At 52.5% G+C, this 13,710-nt stretch overlaps 2 protein-coding genes across 5 annotated transcripts; one reads left to right on the forward strand and one right to left on the reverse strand.

Annotated features, from left to right (window-relative positions):
* Nucleotides 1–251: 251 nt before the first annotated feature.
* On the reverse strand, nt 252–4,501 carry LOC129330618 (uncharacterized). Of its 2 annotated transcripts, none has more exons than XR_008597063.1 (2): nt 4,255–4,501; nt 252–3,342 (listed from the first exon to the last, which is right to left on the reverse strand). XR_008597063.1 is itself a non-coding variant. In XM_054980734.1 (2 exons), the coding sequence occupies exons 1-2, from the start codon at nt 3,706–3,708 to the stop codon at nt 2,608–2,610; spliced, it is 744 nt and encodes a 247-aa protein (XP_054836709.1). In that variant the 5' UTR covers nt 3,709–3,962; the 3' UTR covers nt 252–2,607. The 2 variants fall into 2 exon arrangements, 1 of the variants encoding a protein (XP_054836709.1); XM_054980734.1 differs by lacking the exon at nt 4,255–4,501 and adding an exon at nt 3,700–3,962.
* A 2-nt stretch (nt 4,502–4,503) lies between these two features.
* On the forward strand, nt 4,504–13,480 carry DNTTIP1 (deoxynucleotidyltransferase terminal interacting protein 1). 3 transcript variants are annotated; one of them, XM_054980731.1, is made up of 13 exons: nt 4,504–4,683; nt 4,786–4,859; nt 6,322–6,418; nt 9,746–9,844; nt 10,731–10,799; nt 11,006–11,062; nt 11,262–11,323; nt 11,682–11,727; nt 12,082–12,140; nt 12,290–12,350; nt 12,748–12,819; nt 13,013–13,068; nt 13,230–13,480. In XM_054980731.1, the coding sequence occupies exons 1-13, from the start codon at nt 4,519–4,521 to the stop codon at nt 13,375–13,377; spliced, it is 1,065 nt and encodes a 354-aa protein (XP_054836706.1). In that variant the 5' UTR covers nt 4,504–4,518; the 3' UTR covers nt 13,378–13,480. The 3 variants fall into 3 exon arrangements, with proteins under 3 accessions (XP_054836706.1, XP_054836707.1, XP_054836708.1); XM_054980732.1 differs by having other exon boundaries at nt 4,504–4,602; XM_054980733.1 differs by lacking the exons at nt 4,504–4,683; nt 4,786–4,859; nt 9,746–9,844; ... (7 more) ...; nt 13,013–13,068; nt 13,230–13,480 and adding an exon at nt 6,607–9,737 and having other exon boundaries at nt 6,330–6,418.
* Nucleotides 13,481–13,710: the final 230 nt, after the last annotated feature.

The following is a 13,710-nucleotide window of genomic DNA, read 5'->3' on the forward strand; positions in this document are numbered from 1 at the left end:
CTATTGGATAGTTTCTATGTTAACACGTCAGCTCCACGTGGGACGCCTGCTTGTTTGGCAAATCTCTGCAAATTGACATTTGCAAATCCTGCTCCGTCGTCTGCTGCACCTCCCTGCAGTTGACTGTATTGACTTTACAGTGTGTGACCCACACTGAACATCACGAGAAAGGAGGACTGTAAGTAACGTGAAAACAAAACTAAAAAACAAACACTTCTGACTTCCAAGACAATCGCTAGCAGTAAGTTGGGCTGGCACTCCGGAGCCACGCTTGGGGGGGGGGGCACAACCAGTCCCTCCGCTCCAATCTGTGCTACGGCTGACCAAACACTTCAGAGGCGCATCACCTTGCAGGTCAAATCCCCTGGAGCAGCCCCAGCAGACAGTCGCGTGCTGGCTCCACTACACCTCCTCGTAAGTAGGGACCCCCCCCTCCATGATGGACCCGACAGAGTGCCACGTGCAGACTCCCAGGGCACCCTCGTTCTCTTCTGTCTAAGTGGAACCATCCTTGGGCCTTTTTGGACTCCATGGTGGCAGCCAGCCAGCCAAAAGGGCAGGGCCCAGGAAGGACTACAGACCCAATACAACGCCAACCACCTGCCAAACCCATAGCATGACTGACAGCTGCAGTGACCAGTGTGGATTTCACAGTTCTGCTATGAAGGTTGCCAAGTCTCTCATCCCAGCCCTGCTCCTGCAGCATCGCTGGCCGCTCAGACAGCTGCCAGGCGCACATGGTTGCCCTGCTCATGCACGGGCGGGCGGTGATTGGGACACCTCTGCCCACAAGTCTGTGGCCCATCATTGCCGCTTGCTAGAGCACGGCCTCCCTAGGATGAGGGCACTGGCAACCCCCGTTCACTTTGGTTCCAGCTCTTAGAAAGCTGTCCAGTGAGCACGGGGCCTGCGTCTCTCTTCAAACGGGCTTTAGCAGAGGGGCCAGGTTCCCTCCTCCTGCTTGTCCCTAAGCTCAGCTGTGTTCAGCACGCAGCCCATGCTGGTGGGGGGGGGGAAGGTGTCCAAAAGGGGCACAGATGTGCTGTTGCAAAAGGGATGGGGAGGTATCCAGGCTGCACACTCCCACACCTCACTGCTGGTGCATGATCAGCCATGCAGCGTCCAGAAAGGGGGACAGGCAGGGATGGATGGAGCGTAAACATGGTTGAGACTGCCAGGAGCAGACAGTGGTAATGAGCCCCCCCTCCCCCGAGGGCAGTGATAGATGATATTCGATGGGGTAAAATCTCAGCTGTGCTTGAGAGTGCAGCTGCAGGGGCTCGGGGCTCTCCTCTTTTGGGATTTGAACCAAGGCCCCCCGGGTATGCTAACCCTTTGGCTTCGCTGCCCTGCTCCGGAGGGTTGGTGTGGAAGGCTGGGGTGCCTAACGCCACCTGCTGTGTGTCCTTCCTGGGTGCCCAGGCTAGTGAGTGGCTCAAGTGCTGCTCTTCAGCAGGAGTTCTAGTCTGGCCTCTTCCTCCTTTTTGCCTGCTGCTTGGCCAGTAAGCAGGAACCTGAACCTGAACCTACATCTGCAGGGCTCGTTCCAGGGGGGTGGGTGAGCAGTCCTTCCCCTTCGGTCCTTCCCTCAGCATATTCCCCATAAGACTCACAACTGCCTGGGCTCAGTGCCCGTGGCTGCATCACTCCCCACTGGTCGGCTGGGCCCGTGTGTGGCCTTCAGGGTGTGATGATCACATCCACTTTGTAGTTGAAAAGAGGAAGAAGCCTCGTCTAAAGAATATTTTTGGCATCATGAATGGCCAGCTAATTCAGCTGCATGCACTTGGAAGTGCGTGCATGCTTGGGCATGGCCTTTGGCATGGTTCCACAGGGAGAGACCTCTTGCAAGACCAAGAAGAGAAGAAAGAACACACAGGGCACAGGAATCAAAGGAGCCAGAGAGAAGCTCCCAGCTTCGACAAAGAGAACCATCCTGTCCATTAGGACGATAACCCATTCACACAATCTAGTTCTAAAAGAGAAACGCAGCACCCCCCCAGTGTCCAGGCATGCCTCTATTCCAACACTCTGTAAGCCATCACAAGGTCCAGCTTGCCTCACGGTCCTTGGCACTTGTCTCTTGGCAATCGCTTCAAGTATCTTATCACCCTTTTAAATGCAGTCTTTGTGGTGAGTAAGCTAAATTATTTAAGTAAGACATTACAGCCCCTGGCAATATCCAGTCTTGTTGTCATTGCTAAGTATACAAGCTTGCCTATGACACCTGTGTATCAGTTGTTGTCTGGGTATCTTTTCTTTGTAGAAACCTAATGCCATTGGTGTGAGCATTGGAATAACACCTTCTGGGCCGAGGCTTTCCAGTATCTTCTATTTTTCATTAAGAAGATAACTTCTATCTGGTTCTTGTTCAATCTAAATTCCCAAACAAAAGTTCAATCTAAATTCCTAGGTGTGTGGCTTCTACTTCTTTGCTTAGATGAGATATAATTTCAGCACTGTCAATTGGATTTTCATGGCAAATATTCAGATCATCAACATAAATCAGGATAAATGTCCACCTTCCATCTTCAGATCTACTGTAAAGACGGGGATCGGCCTTGGCTTATCTGAAGCCCTGAGTAAGTCAACGTGCCATTCCGGGCCTTAGCTGTTTAAGCATTGCCTCTGAAGATGACCTGGCTTGTTGCGTTTGAAGCAGCGAGGGGCCGTTCTTCTGCCTCCTGGATTGGGCTTTCTCCAGTCGATGGGCTTAGTGACTGCCCTTCTGGGTCCAGCCTCTCTGAGCAGGTAATTTGAGTCAGTATTGTGTTTGTTCTGATGACAGTAGCCTTTTCGTCTGCGGTACTCAGCTCTTATTTGCCCCCAAATATCCTGTAGATTAGTCTCTCTTCCATAACTAGGTGAAATAAATGAATAGGACTTGGGCAGCGAACTCAGAAATAATCCTATTTTTAAAATTTCATCCAGTATGCGACCACCAGCAGCCAGAATGTCAATTAGGTTTAGCATGGTTTCTATATGAGCATCCGCATTCCCATTCTCCTGAAGCCTGGTTGAAAAAAGCTCCATGAACAAAGCGACCTGGCTGTGATCCTCATGCCGACCGTATGCCTTCTGAAGTGCCCTCAACATTCCCTTTGCTGTCTTTTGCACCTTAACATACACAAGCTGCTTATCAGATAAACACCGAACAATAACATTCTTCGCTTTATTGTTTTGGTCGTTCCAACATGCGATTTCATCCTCTCCTGTTTCTGGAGGGTCAGTTTCAAGGGGGGCTGCTGCTCCCTCTTCCTTCAAATGAGCTTGAAGCCAGGCAGAGTAGCTCTTTTCAGTCAGCTCTGGAACAATGACTTGCTTCTGAGCCATGGTCAGCAACTGAAAGCGGGAGAAGAGAGGGGAAAAATCTTACTGTCAAGCTCAGCTTGGCTTCTTTGTCTGGGCAGAGTCTGGCAAAATCTTTTTTACACTTTGAACGCTTAAATTCACTCTGGACTACCTGGGGCTTTTTTTCAGGGGGTGCAAGCCAAAAGGGAGTCAGGGTGCCACGTATTTTAGAACCGTAGAGTTGGAAGGGAGCTCTAGGGTCATCTAGACAATGCAGGAAATTCACAACTACCTCCCCTCCCCACACACACCCCAGGGACCCCCTGGTCCATACGAAGAAGATGGATCCCCAGCCAAACTGGCCTGGGGAAGACTGCTTCCTGACCCCACGGTGACATTTGGCCTTACCGTAGGCATGGAGGAAGGGCCCCCGAGAACCGAGCACTGATGCAAGCCTTCCTGCCCTCCCTCTCACGACCCGCCCAGGTTCACAGATTCAGCACAGGGAGGGGGAATAAACCCCGCTGGGCATCGCCTTCCAGGATTTTATCTATTCGCCAGAGCGGCAAAGCTGCCCCCTCAGGAAAGCGAAGCAAACCCTCAGCAAGCCAAGCGGGGGAAAGGCGACCCCCGGACTCGCACGAAGCCAGATCCGCGACCGCAGCCGCTTCGCCGCAGAAAGGCGGCAGGGGCGGGATCCGGGGCGGGCCTTCGCCCGGCCCTCGGCGCTGCTCGGGGTGGGGGGGGGGGTCGAGGGAGACCCGCCGCAGCTCCGTCCCCTGCGAGGCCACGAGGAGCCGCGCCGAGAAGGCGGAGGGGGGAGCCCCGCCGCAGACCCAGGGGGCTCGGCTCGGCATTGCCTCCAGGCCGGGAGGGAGCGGCTGCTTTGAAGGGAGGTCCCTCATCTGCCCAAACCCCGCCCTCTCCAGGCTCCACCCCCAAAACCTCCAGGAATTTCCCAACCTGGAGCTGGCAACGCCCGGGCCCGCAGCTCTCCTCAGGCCTTCCCCGGAGAGAGAGAGCGCCGGGCGAGGGGAAACGGCGGCTTTGGGAGTCTCTGGGGCGACATTCCCCTCCGCCCGGGCCTGCCTCGCAGGGCTGTCGTTGCCAGGAGGACGTCAAGGGCGGCCCTTCCCCGCCGCGCTCCAGCTGCGCCTGCGCAGGAGAAGCGACCGCCCGCCGTTGCTACGGCAACGGGCGTCCGGCGGGGCTTCCGGGCGCGCGGCGATGACGCACTCAGAGGGCGACGGCAGCGGCGAGGCAGGAAGGAAGGAAAGACGGACGGACGGACGGATGGGGGCCGCCCGGGAGGTCGAGCCGCCGCCGCCGGAGGGCGGGGAGGAGGCGGCCGAGCGGGGCGGCGGTGGCGGCGATGGCGGGCCGGGCGCGCCGGTAGGGAGGGCGGCGGAGAGGGAGGGAGGGAGAGCGGGGCGACGCGGGCGAGCGAGCGGCGGCCCCCGGTGACGCGCCTCCTTCCCGCCCGTCCTCCCGCAGAGCCCCCCCTGGAACCTCATGATCAAGCACCGGCTGGTCCAGCGGCGCGGGCGGCGCTCGCAGATGATGAGCAGGTGAGCCCGGCCCGAGGGCGGCGGGAAAGGCCCCCTCCCTCGCTGGGGAACTGAGGCGGGGGGCGCAGCGCCAGTTCCAGCAGCCGGAGAGAGAGACGACGGGCAGCCGCCGCGGGGGCCTCCGGGGAACGAGGGCGCCCGGGCAGCGCTTGCCACAAGGCGCCCCCCGCCCCGCCCCTTTCGCTCCCAAGGGGCAGCGGGGGGGGGGCTCTGCCCTGGCATTCCACGGGGGGGGGGGCAGCAGCCGCACCAGTCCGCAGTCCTGGCAGCACAGCCCGACCTCTGGAGCCCAAAGCGGGTCACAAAGTTGTCGTCAGTTTTACAGCTTGGTGCCACCGGCAGACTTCTCCAGAGCCCTTGGAGTTCCAACCGCTTTTGTACTGGGTGAAAATGCTGCCTGTTAAATGCTCTGTGCTGTGTTTCTAGTAAGGGAGAAGTGCCCTGAGCATTCAAAACCAATACACGAACATCCCATGGATCTTGTGCCCCGCTGCTCCCTTTGGCACCGCCACCCAGCTTAGTATTACTTCCACCTCCACCCCCAGCAGTTTTCCAGGCCAACTAGTTGGCTATTGTGTGAGACAGGATGCTGGCCTAGGTGGACCCTCACTGGCCTCGTCCAGCAGGGTGGTTCTTAGGTTCGAGCATCCTGTTTCATGCAGTGGCCAAGCCTACTGTATTTCCTTTGATCCCAGTTTATAATAATAATAATAATAATAACATTCAATTTATATAGCGCCCTTCAGGATGACTTAACACACACTTAGAGCGGTTGTTATCCCCACAACAAAACACCTTGTGAGGTGGGTGGGGCTGAGAGAGCTGTGACTGACCCAAGGTCGCTGGCTTCAAGTGGAGCAGTGGGGAATCAAACCTGCTTCTCCAGATTAGAGTCCCGCACTCTTAACTATTATACCAAACTGGCTCTGTTAACAGAACATTAGAAGTTAAGAACGGCCAGCCTGTAATTCTGCTGTGTGCCTCTGAAGCATCGTCTCTCCAGAGCACAATCCCTGTTGCCCCCCAAAAGAAAAAGCAAGGGGCTGGCCACTGCCTGCTTGCCTCTTGTCTTGCCAACTTTTTCATTCTGAAGCAGGAGCTCTGCCTAGCATCTGCCATGACTTGACTTGTGTCTCTTGCTGGCTTCTTCCTCCAACTAAAGCTCCGTGTCTTCAAAGGCCAGCTCTCTTGCTGCAGATGGGGCCAGAGCTATTAGTCACAGTGTGGAGCTGTTATGTTTCTGGAATGTTTGGGCTCTGCCCCAATGATCCCCACAAAGAGGAGCAATGCCCAGAGAGCGGGTAACTGGGCAGAAACTGGGTAGGAAGAGCACGTGGTCTAAGGTTAGGACTGGAGGGCTGGTATTTAAGCTGGAGAGGCTGCCAGGCCTAGCGTTAGCTCCAGCGGGGTTTGTGTTTGCAGGCGCAAATCTGCTTGTTATTCATTGCTCTTACGGGTCCAGTTTCACAGACCCCGTGGTTTCCATGGACCTCTTGCGAGCTGTGCTGCAGCCCACTATCAATGAGGAAATCCAGGCTGTCTTCAATAAATACATGAAGGTGAGAACTGAAGACAGGTGTGTGCAGCGGGGCAGGTGAATTTGCAGCCCTGCACATTCCCTGCTGGTCCTTCCTGTGTGCAGCTGGGCAGTGCATGAGGAGAGGGAGAGGCCAAAGGAAATAGGCCATTTTGAAGCTCTGTCAGCTTGTATCGTTCCAACTCCAAGAATACCGTTTCTGTTTCCAAGTTCTTCCAAAAGGCTGCAGGTTTTGGAAACATTAGAAACAAGGGATATTCACAAAAACTTGTTATATCTTAAACAGAAATACTGGTTCAACTCGCCTAAGGCCCTTCGTATGCTTTCTAACAGAATAAAAAAGAAAAGAGGGTCTACCATGATTAATAGTCTTAAGGCTAAAAAAGGAAATGTGCAAACTACTACTAAGGAAATCTTAAACATCTTCACTGATTTCTATTCTAATTTATACTCCTCAAAGGCCCCGGATGAGGTTAGAATTACCAACTTTCTAGGAAAGATTAGAAATTTTACTAAATTGACTATGGCAGATAGAGAATTTCTAGAAAGACCAATTGCCCAACAAGAAATTTTAGAAGCTATAAAAAATGCCAAAAATAATAAAACGACAGGTCCAGATGGGTTCCCTGTGGAATTTTATAAAAAATATGCAAAGTTACTAGCCATTCATCTAACAAAGACATGCAACGCCATAGTAACATCAGGGAAAACACCACCTACTTGGGAAATGGCTACGATAATAATAATTCTAAAGCACGGTAAAGATCCATTAAATCCAGCTTCTTACAGGCCTATCTCAATACTTAATCACGACTACAAACTCCTTACTGCAATAATGACAAAACGTCTTAATACTTTTATAGACAAATATATCCACTCAGATCAAGCAGGCTTCATCCCAAAACGTGACATAACTAATAACATTCATAGAACTTTAAATCTCCTGGCTCATTGTAAACTCAATAAAATAGAAGCGGCCTTTCTGTCCTTAGATGTGGAAAAGGCCTTTGATTCGGTTGAAATCAAATACCTAATTAAAACTATGCAAATGATGAACTTTGGCAATAACTTTCTATCTATAATCAACCAAAAGCAAATATCAAGGTAAATGGGCAGTTATCAAAGTCAATCAACATTGGACGTGGTACTAGGCAGGGATGCCCGTTGTCACCTATACTGTTTGCCATCACCCTTGAGCCACTAGCGATAGCGATTAGAGAAAATGACTCCATAAATGGTATAGATATAGGGACATCCAAGTATAAAATCAGCTTATTCGCTGACGATATGTTGCTCTATCTGAAAAACCCCAATCAGTCTTTAAAGCATTTACATCACCTTTTAGAAATCTTTGGTAGAATTTCAGGACTGATAGTAAATCAAGGAAAATCCCAAATTTTGTCAGTGAATTTGCCTAGTCACAGCATAACTCAGATAAAAAAACTCATACAACTTCCAGTGGACTAATAAACAGTTAACTTATCTAGGTATTAAAATATCAGTGGATGTTAATGATCTTATTAAAGTTAATCATGATAAAATAATTTCAGACATAAAATCAGATATGCAAAATAAGAAAAAACTGAACCTTTCTTGGTGGGATAGATTCCACATAATTAAATCCTTCTATGTACCAAAATTTCTATTCCTGTTTAGATCTATTCCGGTGAAAATATCAACAACCCAATTGAAAAAATGGCAATCAATTCTGAATAGATTTTTGTGGCAAGACAAACCTCCACGGGTCTCTTTTAATATCCTCTCGTTGAAACATTCAAAAGGAGGTTTAAACTTTCCTGACTTGGCAATTTACCAAAAAGCAGTTAGTCTGTTTAACATTCTACAACTCTTATCAGCGCCTGAACTCTCTAGTTGGAATATACCATTGTGTTCACTCCCAAAATCATTCTCACTTGGTGACTTGATTTGGAATCAAAGAAAGGATCGCCCTCCATTACATAATAACATATTTCTGTCAGCAATACTATCAGAATGGGATTTAATAAGAGATAAAATAATTCCTAAGATTTCAAGATTCTCCTCTTTTCACAATCAAACATGGTTTCCACCAGGAAAAAAACAGTAATTATAACTTGGTCCTCAAAGACATGCAACTCAATAGGCTTATAGACATAGCTTCTGGGAAAGATATTATGTCAAAACAAGAACTGGAAAATAAAACGCAAAAGAAAATTCATTGGTATGTTTACATGCAGATTAAAAACATGACAGAGTATAAATCTAAAATTATGAGTACCCCTTTGACTGATTTTGAACAAATTTTAAACTATACACAGAGGGAGAAAAAGGGGATGGTATCTAAAATATATGCTATTCTGCTCTCTTGTTTAAAAAGTACTGATTTACCTTGCCAATCCAAATGGCATCAGGATTGCAATACTGAAAAAACACAGGAAAAATGGGAGGAAATCTGGTCATCTTCAATATTTACATCAAAAGTAATTTCTATAAGACTCCAAACGTTTAAAATTATTCACAGGTGGCACTTGACGCCTAAAAGATTGTCTACAATATCATCCTCTTGCTCTCCCCTGTGTTGGAAGAGTTGCAATGAGGTAGGATCCTTCTCTCATTGTTGGTGGGGTTGTCCATTGATAGCCACATTTTGGAAAGAAATATTGGAAGTAATAAAACAGATTACGAGTTACGATATTCCATTATCGCCTTCAATTATATTTCTAGACCAATGGAATATTCCGCAGATCCCAAAAGCTATCAGGAATCTTATAGCAATTTTGTTAGTTGCAGCGAAATCAGCGACAGCTTCAGTCTGGAAACTGAAGAAAGTGCCAACTAAAGAGATGTGGCTCTCTAAGACATGGGACCGTTTCATCCTGGATAAAATTAATGATAATATTCTCAATGCTGAACGCTTTCCTGCCAGGTCTAATTTCTATGACAAATGGTTCCCTTTTCTTGAATTTATAGACATGCACGATTTACATCCCAAAATAAGAATTGCTCAGACGTTGACTCAGTTTTCTGATATTTGGTAATATTATGTATGCTTTGTTTAAGTTATTGTAATGTTCATATTCTTCAAAACTTGTGAACTATTATTCATTAGTTGTTGTGTTACAGTTGCTGTTCATCGTTGATTTCTATTTGTTGTATGTTATAAAGCTTAATTAAAAAAAAAAAAAAGAACTGAAGACAGGTGTGTGCAGCGGGGCAGGTGAATTTGCAGCCCTGAACATTCCCTGCTGGTCCTTCCTGCGTGCAGCTGGGCAGTGCATGAGGAGAGGGAGAGGCCAAAGGAAATAGGCCATTTTGAAGCTCTGTCAGCTTGTATCGTTCCAACTCCAAGAATACCGTTTCTGTTTCCAAGTTCTTCCAAAAGGCTGCAGGGAATGTGCGAGAAAATGTTGGAGAAGATGTGGACACGGAGCAGCTCGTCCAAGAGACATGTCGGAGCTGCCTGGAGCAGGTGGGTGTCCCCTGCTGCAGTCTGTGTCAGGAGCCCCGGAGTGGCGGCAGAACAGAGAGCGGCACCCAGGCCTCTTGAGACCCCCTAGGTGGGGCCTCCGCTGAGCTCTTTCTTTCTCTTGGCCCTGGGCCTTCACACGCTTTGCCCCCTTCTCACAAACTCTCTCCCCATCGGTGGGATCTCTGAGAAACAGTATCTGCCAACAGAGGGCAGTAGGACTGGCAGCATCTTGTGGAAGAAGCAGCCTTGCTCAGCATCCCCCCCCCCCCGTCCTTTATTGACTGAAGAACTTTTGGCTCAATGTATTGTCAAAGGCTTTCACGGCCGGAGAACGATGGTTGTTGGGGGTTTTCCGGGCTGTATTGCCGTGGTCTTGGCATTGTAGTTCCTGACGTTTCGCCAGCAGCTGTGGCTGGCATCTTCAGAGGTGTAGCACCAAAAGACAGAGGTGAGAGATCTCTGTCTTTTGGTGCTACACCTCTGAAGATGCCAGCCACAGCTGCTGCCGAAACGTCAGGAACTACAATGCCAAGACCACGGCAATACAGCCCGGAAAACCCCCAACAACCAACTTTTGGCTCACTTTTCTCTCAGTAAGGATCCAAGATAGCTTGTAAAAAATTACAACCATATCAAAATACAAAAAACGGCACTCTTAAGCCGCTTCAGGTAACATTAAGCAATTCAGACGCCACCCACAATACCTGTCTCGTCTGTGCCAGTTAAAGCATTTGCTGCCCCCCTCCCCTAATCCTGAACAGCCTTGCAGGAGGTAACTGCTGGGAGTCAATTCCCGGGCTCTCCAGGGGCTGGGCTGCCACCTAGGCCAGCACAGAGGGCCCTGCCCGTGGCCTGCTTCTGACTGTTTCCACTCCTCTCCCTGCAGGCCAAACTCCTCTTCTGTGATGGCAAGAAGCCTGTTGCGAGGCTGCCCCACGAAGTGCCAGTGCTGAAGGTAGGCACCAGCCCCTCTCTGGCTGGGGCTTGTATACTTGCCAGGGTCAGCTGCTGAGGAGCCCTTCTTGGCCGGAAGGGGCCTCTCTACCAGGTCCCTGCAGCTGGGGAGCTACCAAGCCATGCTGAAGCCCAGAAGGCCATGCGCCTTGAGACTGGATGAGTGGCACTTGTGTCCTGACTCCCTTTCTCCTTTTCCCGGACCAGCGCACCCGCCCAGTGGAAGAAGAACTCAGCCAACAAGGCAGCCCCGTTCCCAAAAAGGTGAGCGGCCTTGGGGAGCCCTCGGACCAGCCCCTGGGTGTGCGTTTGCTGCCCAACCTGCCTTTTGTCCCTCGAGGAAGGCCCTCAGCAGGGCACAGGTGACGCATCCTCATCTGGGGAAGGTTTGCGGCCATTGGGGCTCTGCTGGGAGGGTGGGACATTGACAGGGAGGCACTAACAAAAGGATTCGCCCTTTCAGCGGAAGGGGCGGCCTCCCGGACAGAGCCAGCTGAACGACCGAGGGACTTCAGGGGCGAGCATGTAAGTCCAGTGCAGGGGGCGGGGGGGGGGGCATTTGCACCTCCCTGTGTCTCTTGAGTGCTTCTGGGGGGGAGCCCCAGCAAAGGAAAAGGTGGGGGCCATTTTTGCTGGAGGGAAGTTTTAGCTACAGACGTGGCAGCATGGAGCTGACCCTAGAAGGGCTGAGCAGAGAGGAGGCCCCAAGGGGTGGGGGGGGGTCTCTCTTGAAAACTGCACAGACCGAAGAGGCTGTGCTGGGGCTGGGGCCTGAAAAGGAGATGCCAGGCCACAAGCCCTGGCACTGAGCCCAGTGGCTGGGGTTTCCCACCTTTCGCTCTGAAAGCCTCTTAGCCTGGTGCCTCCTCTCCTCTCCTCCCAGGTGGAAAACCAAGTCCTGTGAGCCACTGACAAGGGATGGACCCAAGGTAGGGTGCGGCTGACATTGTGCCCCCTCCCTGCTAAGGGGAGCCTTACAGGAGCAGAGCAGGTGGCTGCAGGGAGCAGACTGGGGGGCCTGATGCCTGCTCCTGCCACTGGCAAAGAGAGAAGGGGGCTGGCCCTGCCCGGGTGGAGCTTCCCAGAAGTGGAACGCTGGCCACTGTTGGCAATGGCAGGCTGGACTGGACGGACTTTGAGTCTAATCCTGCACACCCACAGCATCTGTTCTTCAGAGCCAGCCAGGTAGGGCTGCCCTGGGGCAGCAACCTGGCAGGGATGTGCGTGTGTGTGTGTGTGTGTGTAAAGCTGCCTGAAGTATTTTCCTTCCCATTTGCTTGCAGTGGAATCCCTTGCGGATCACAGAAGGCACCACCTTTGTGCTGGGTTCGAGAGCCAACAAGTGAGTCACTGCTGGATGAGTGCAAGGGGGGTGGGGGCGGGGGGAGAGCTGCCTGGAGCTGCCAGCTGCACAGATATTGGGGGAGGCAAAGGGAGGTGTGGATCTGTCCAGCTGCAAACACGGGGTCTGTGTTGGTGCTCCCGATGCAGGGCCCTTGGGATGGGCGGAACCAGAGGCAGGCTGTACATCAAGCACCCGCACTTGTTTAAGGTCAGTGGCGGGGCCTCCCGGGGTCCAGGTGGGCCCAGAGCAGAGGCGGCTGCAGGAACCACACTTGCCAAAGGGTGACAAGCTGGGGCTGGCTGCGTTTTCCTCAGTTACCGCCATGTTGTCTTCTGCCTGTCGAGTACTGTTTTCTGCCCCGCAATATGGAACTGGGGTGGGGGGGGGGGCTGATCTTGCAAGCTTTTCTCAGAGGCTTTGTTGCCTGCTTGCCTGTTCCTTGCGACCACCTTGATCAGACCCCGTATGCCCTCCCTGGCTCGGGGAGGAGGGAGGATTGCGGACAGAGGGCGCCTTCCCTTGGCCTTGGGGCAGCACCCATGGCCAGGCTGCTGGGGGCCCCCGGTAGGCAGCAGAAGCTCTGACCGTTGCCCGCTCTGTGCAGTACGCTGCCGATCCTCAAGACAAGCACTGGCTGGCTGAACAGCAGCACATGAGGGCCACGGGAGGCAAGATGGTGAGTGTGACTTGCTGGGTGGGACTGGGCGGGGGGGGGCTACTGGGGCTGCCTCCACGCAGGCCCTCCGCGCTCTCCCTGCAGAGTCCTGCAGATGCCTGGCGTGCAGCAGCCAGCAATTCGCTTTTGGGTGGGTGGGAGAGCAGAACAGCTCTCTCGCACCCCGACTCCTGTGCCTGTGCCCTTGCCCTAGGCTTACCTACTGCTGGAAGAGGATGTTCAGGATCTGGTTGCCAGTGACGAGTACAGGTGAGGGGTGAGCAGGGCCTTGGTGGGTGTGGATCCAGGCAGGGCAGGCACAAGGGAGGCTGTGGGAGAGCCACCCCAGAGGCTGAAATGTGGTTCTGTCCCATCTAGAGTTTGTTCCCCCCCCCCCCAATTCCTTCACTGCTCCCTGCTTCTTGCTCTAGGGGGTCCCTTGACTTGAAACTGGAGGAGCTGAAACCTTTCGTCCCACCCCCCTGGATGACGGTCAAGATGCGGAAGTACATGGAGATGCTGCGTAGCGAAGGGGAGCAGGCGCCCCCGGCACCACCAGAGGGGCCACAGGACCCCTAGGCAGGAGCTCTGCTGGACTGTCAACCCTGGCGTGCGGGGGGGGGGGCGGGCAGGGCTTGGTGTTGCTGTCAGAAGCAGGCTCTGAATAAACGCCTCTACTTGACTTTGTGCCTCTTTGTCTTTGGAAGGAGTGGGGGACGGGGGAGGGATCCGCACCCTGCAGCCCCCTTCCCTCCCTGGGGCTTTGCTCTGCAGGGCTCCAGCAGCGGCCCCCCAACTGGAGTGAAGCTGAGCGGACTAGCAGGAACCCTCGGGGCCGGGGCTGGAGGTCTCCGATGTCGGGGGGGGCGGGGGCTGTGGGTCTGCAGCGGAACAGCAGGATTGGGGGCCGGG

Source organism: Eublepharis macularius, chromosome 5 (assembly GCF_028583425.1).
Source record: "Eublepharis macularius isolate TG4126 chromosome 5, MPM_Emac_v1.0, whole genome shotgun sequence".
NCBI classification, from domain to species: Eukaryota; Metazoa; Chordata; class Lepidosauria; order Squamata; family Eublepharidae; genus Eublepharis; species Eublepharis macularius.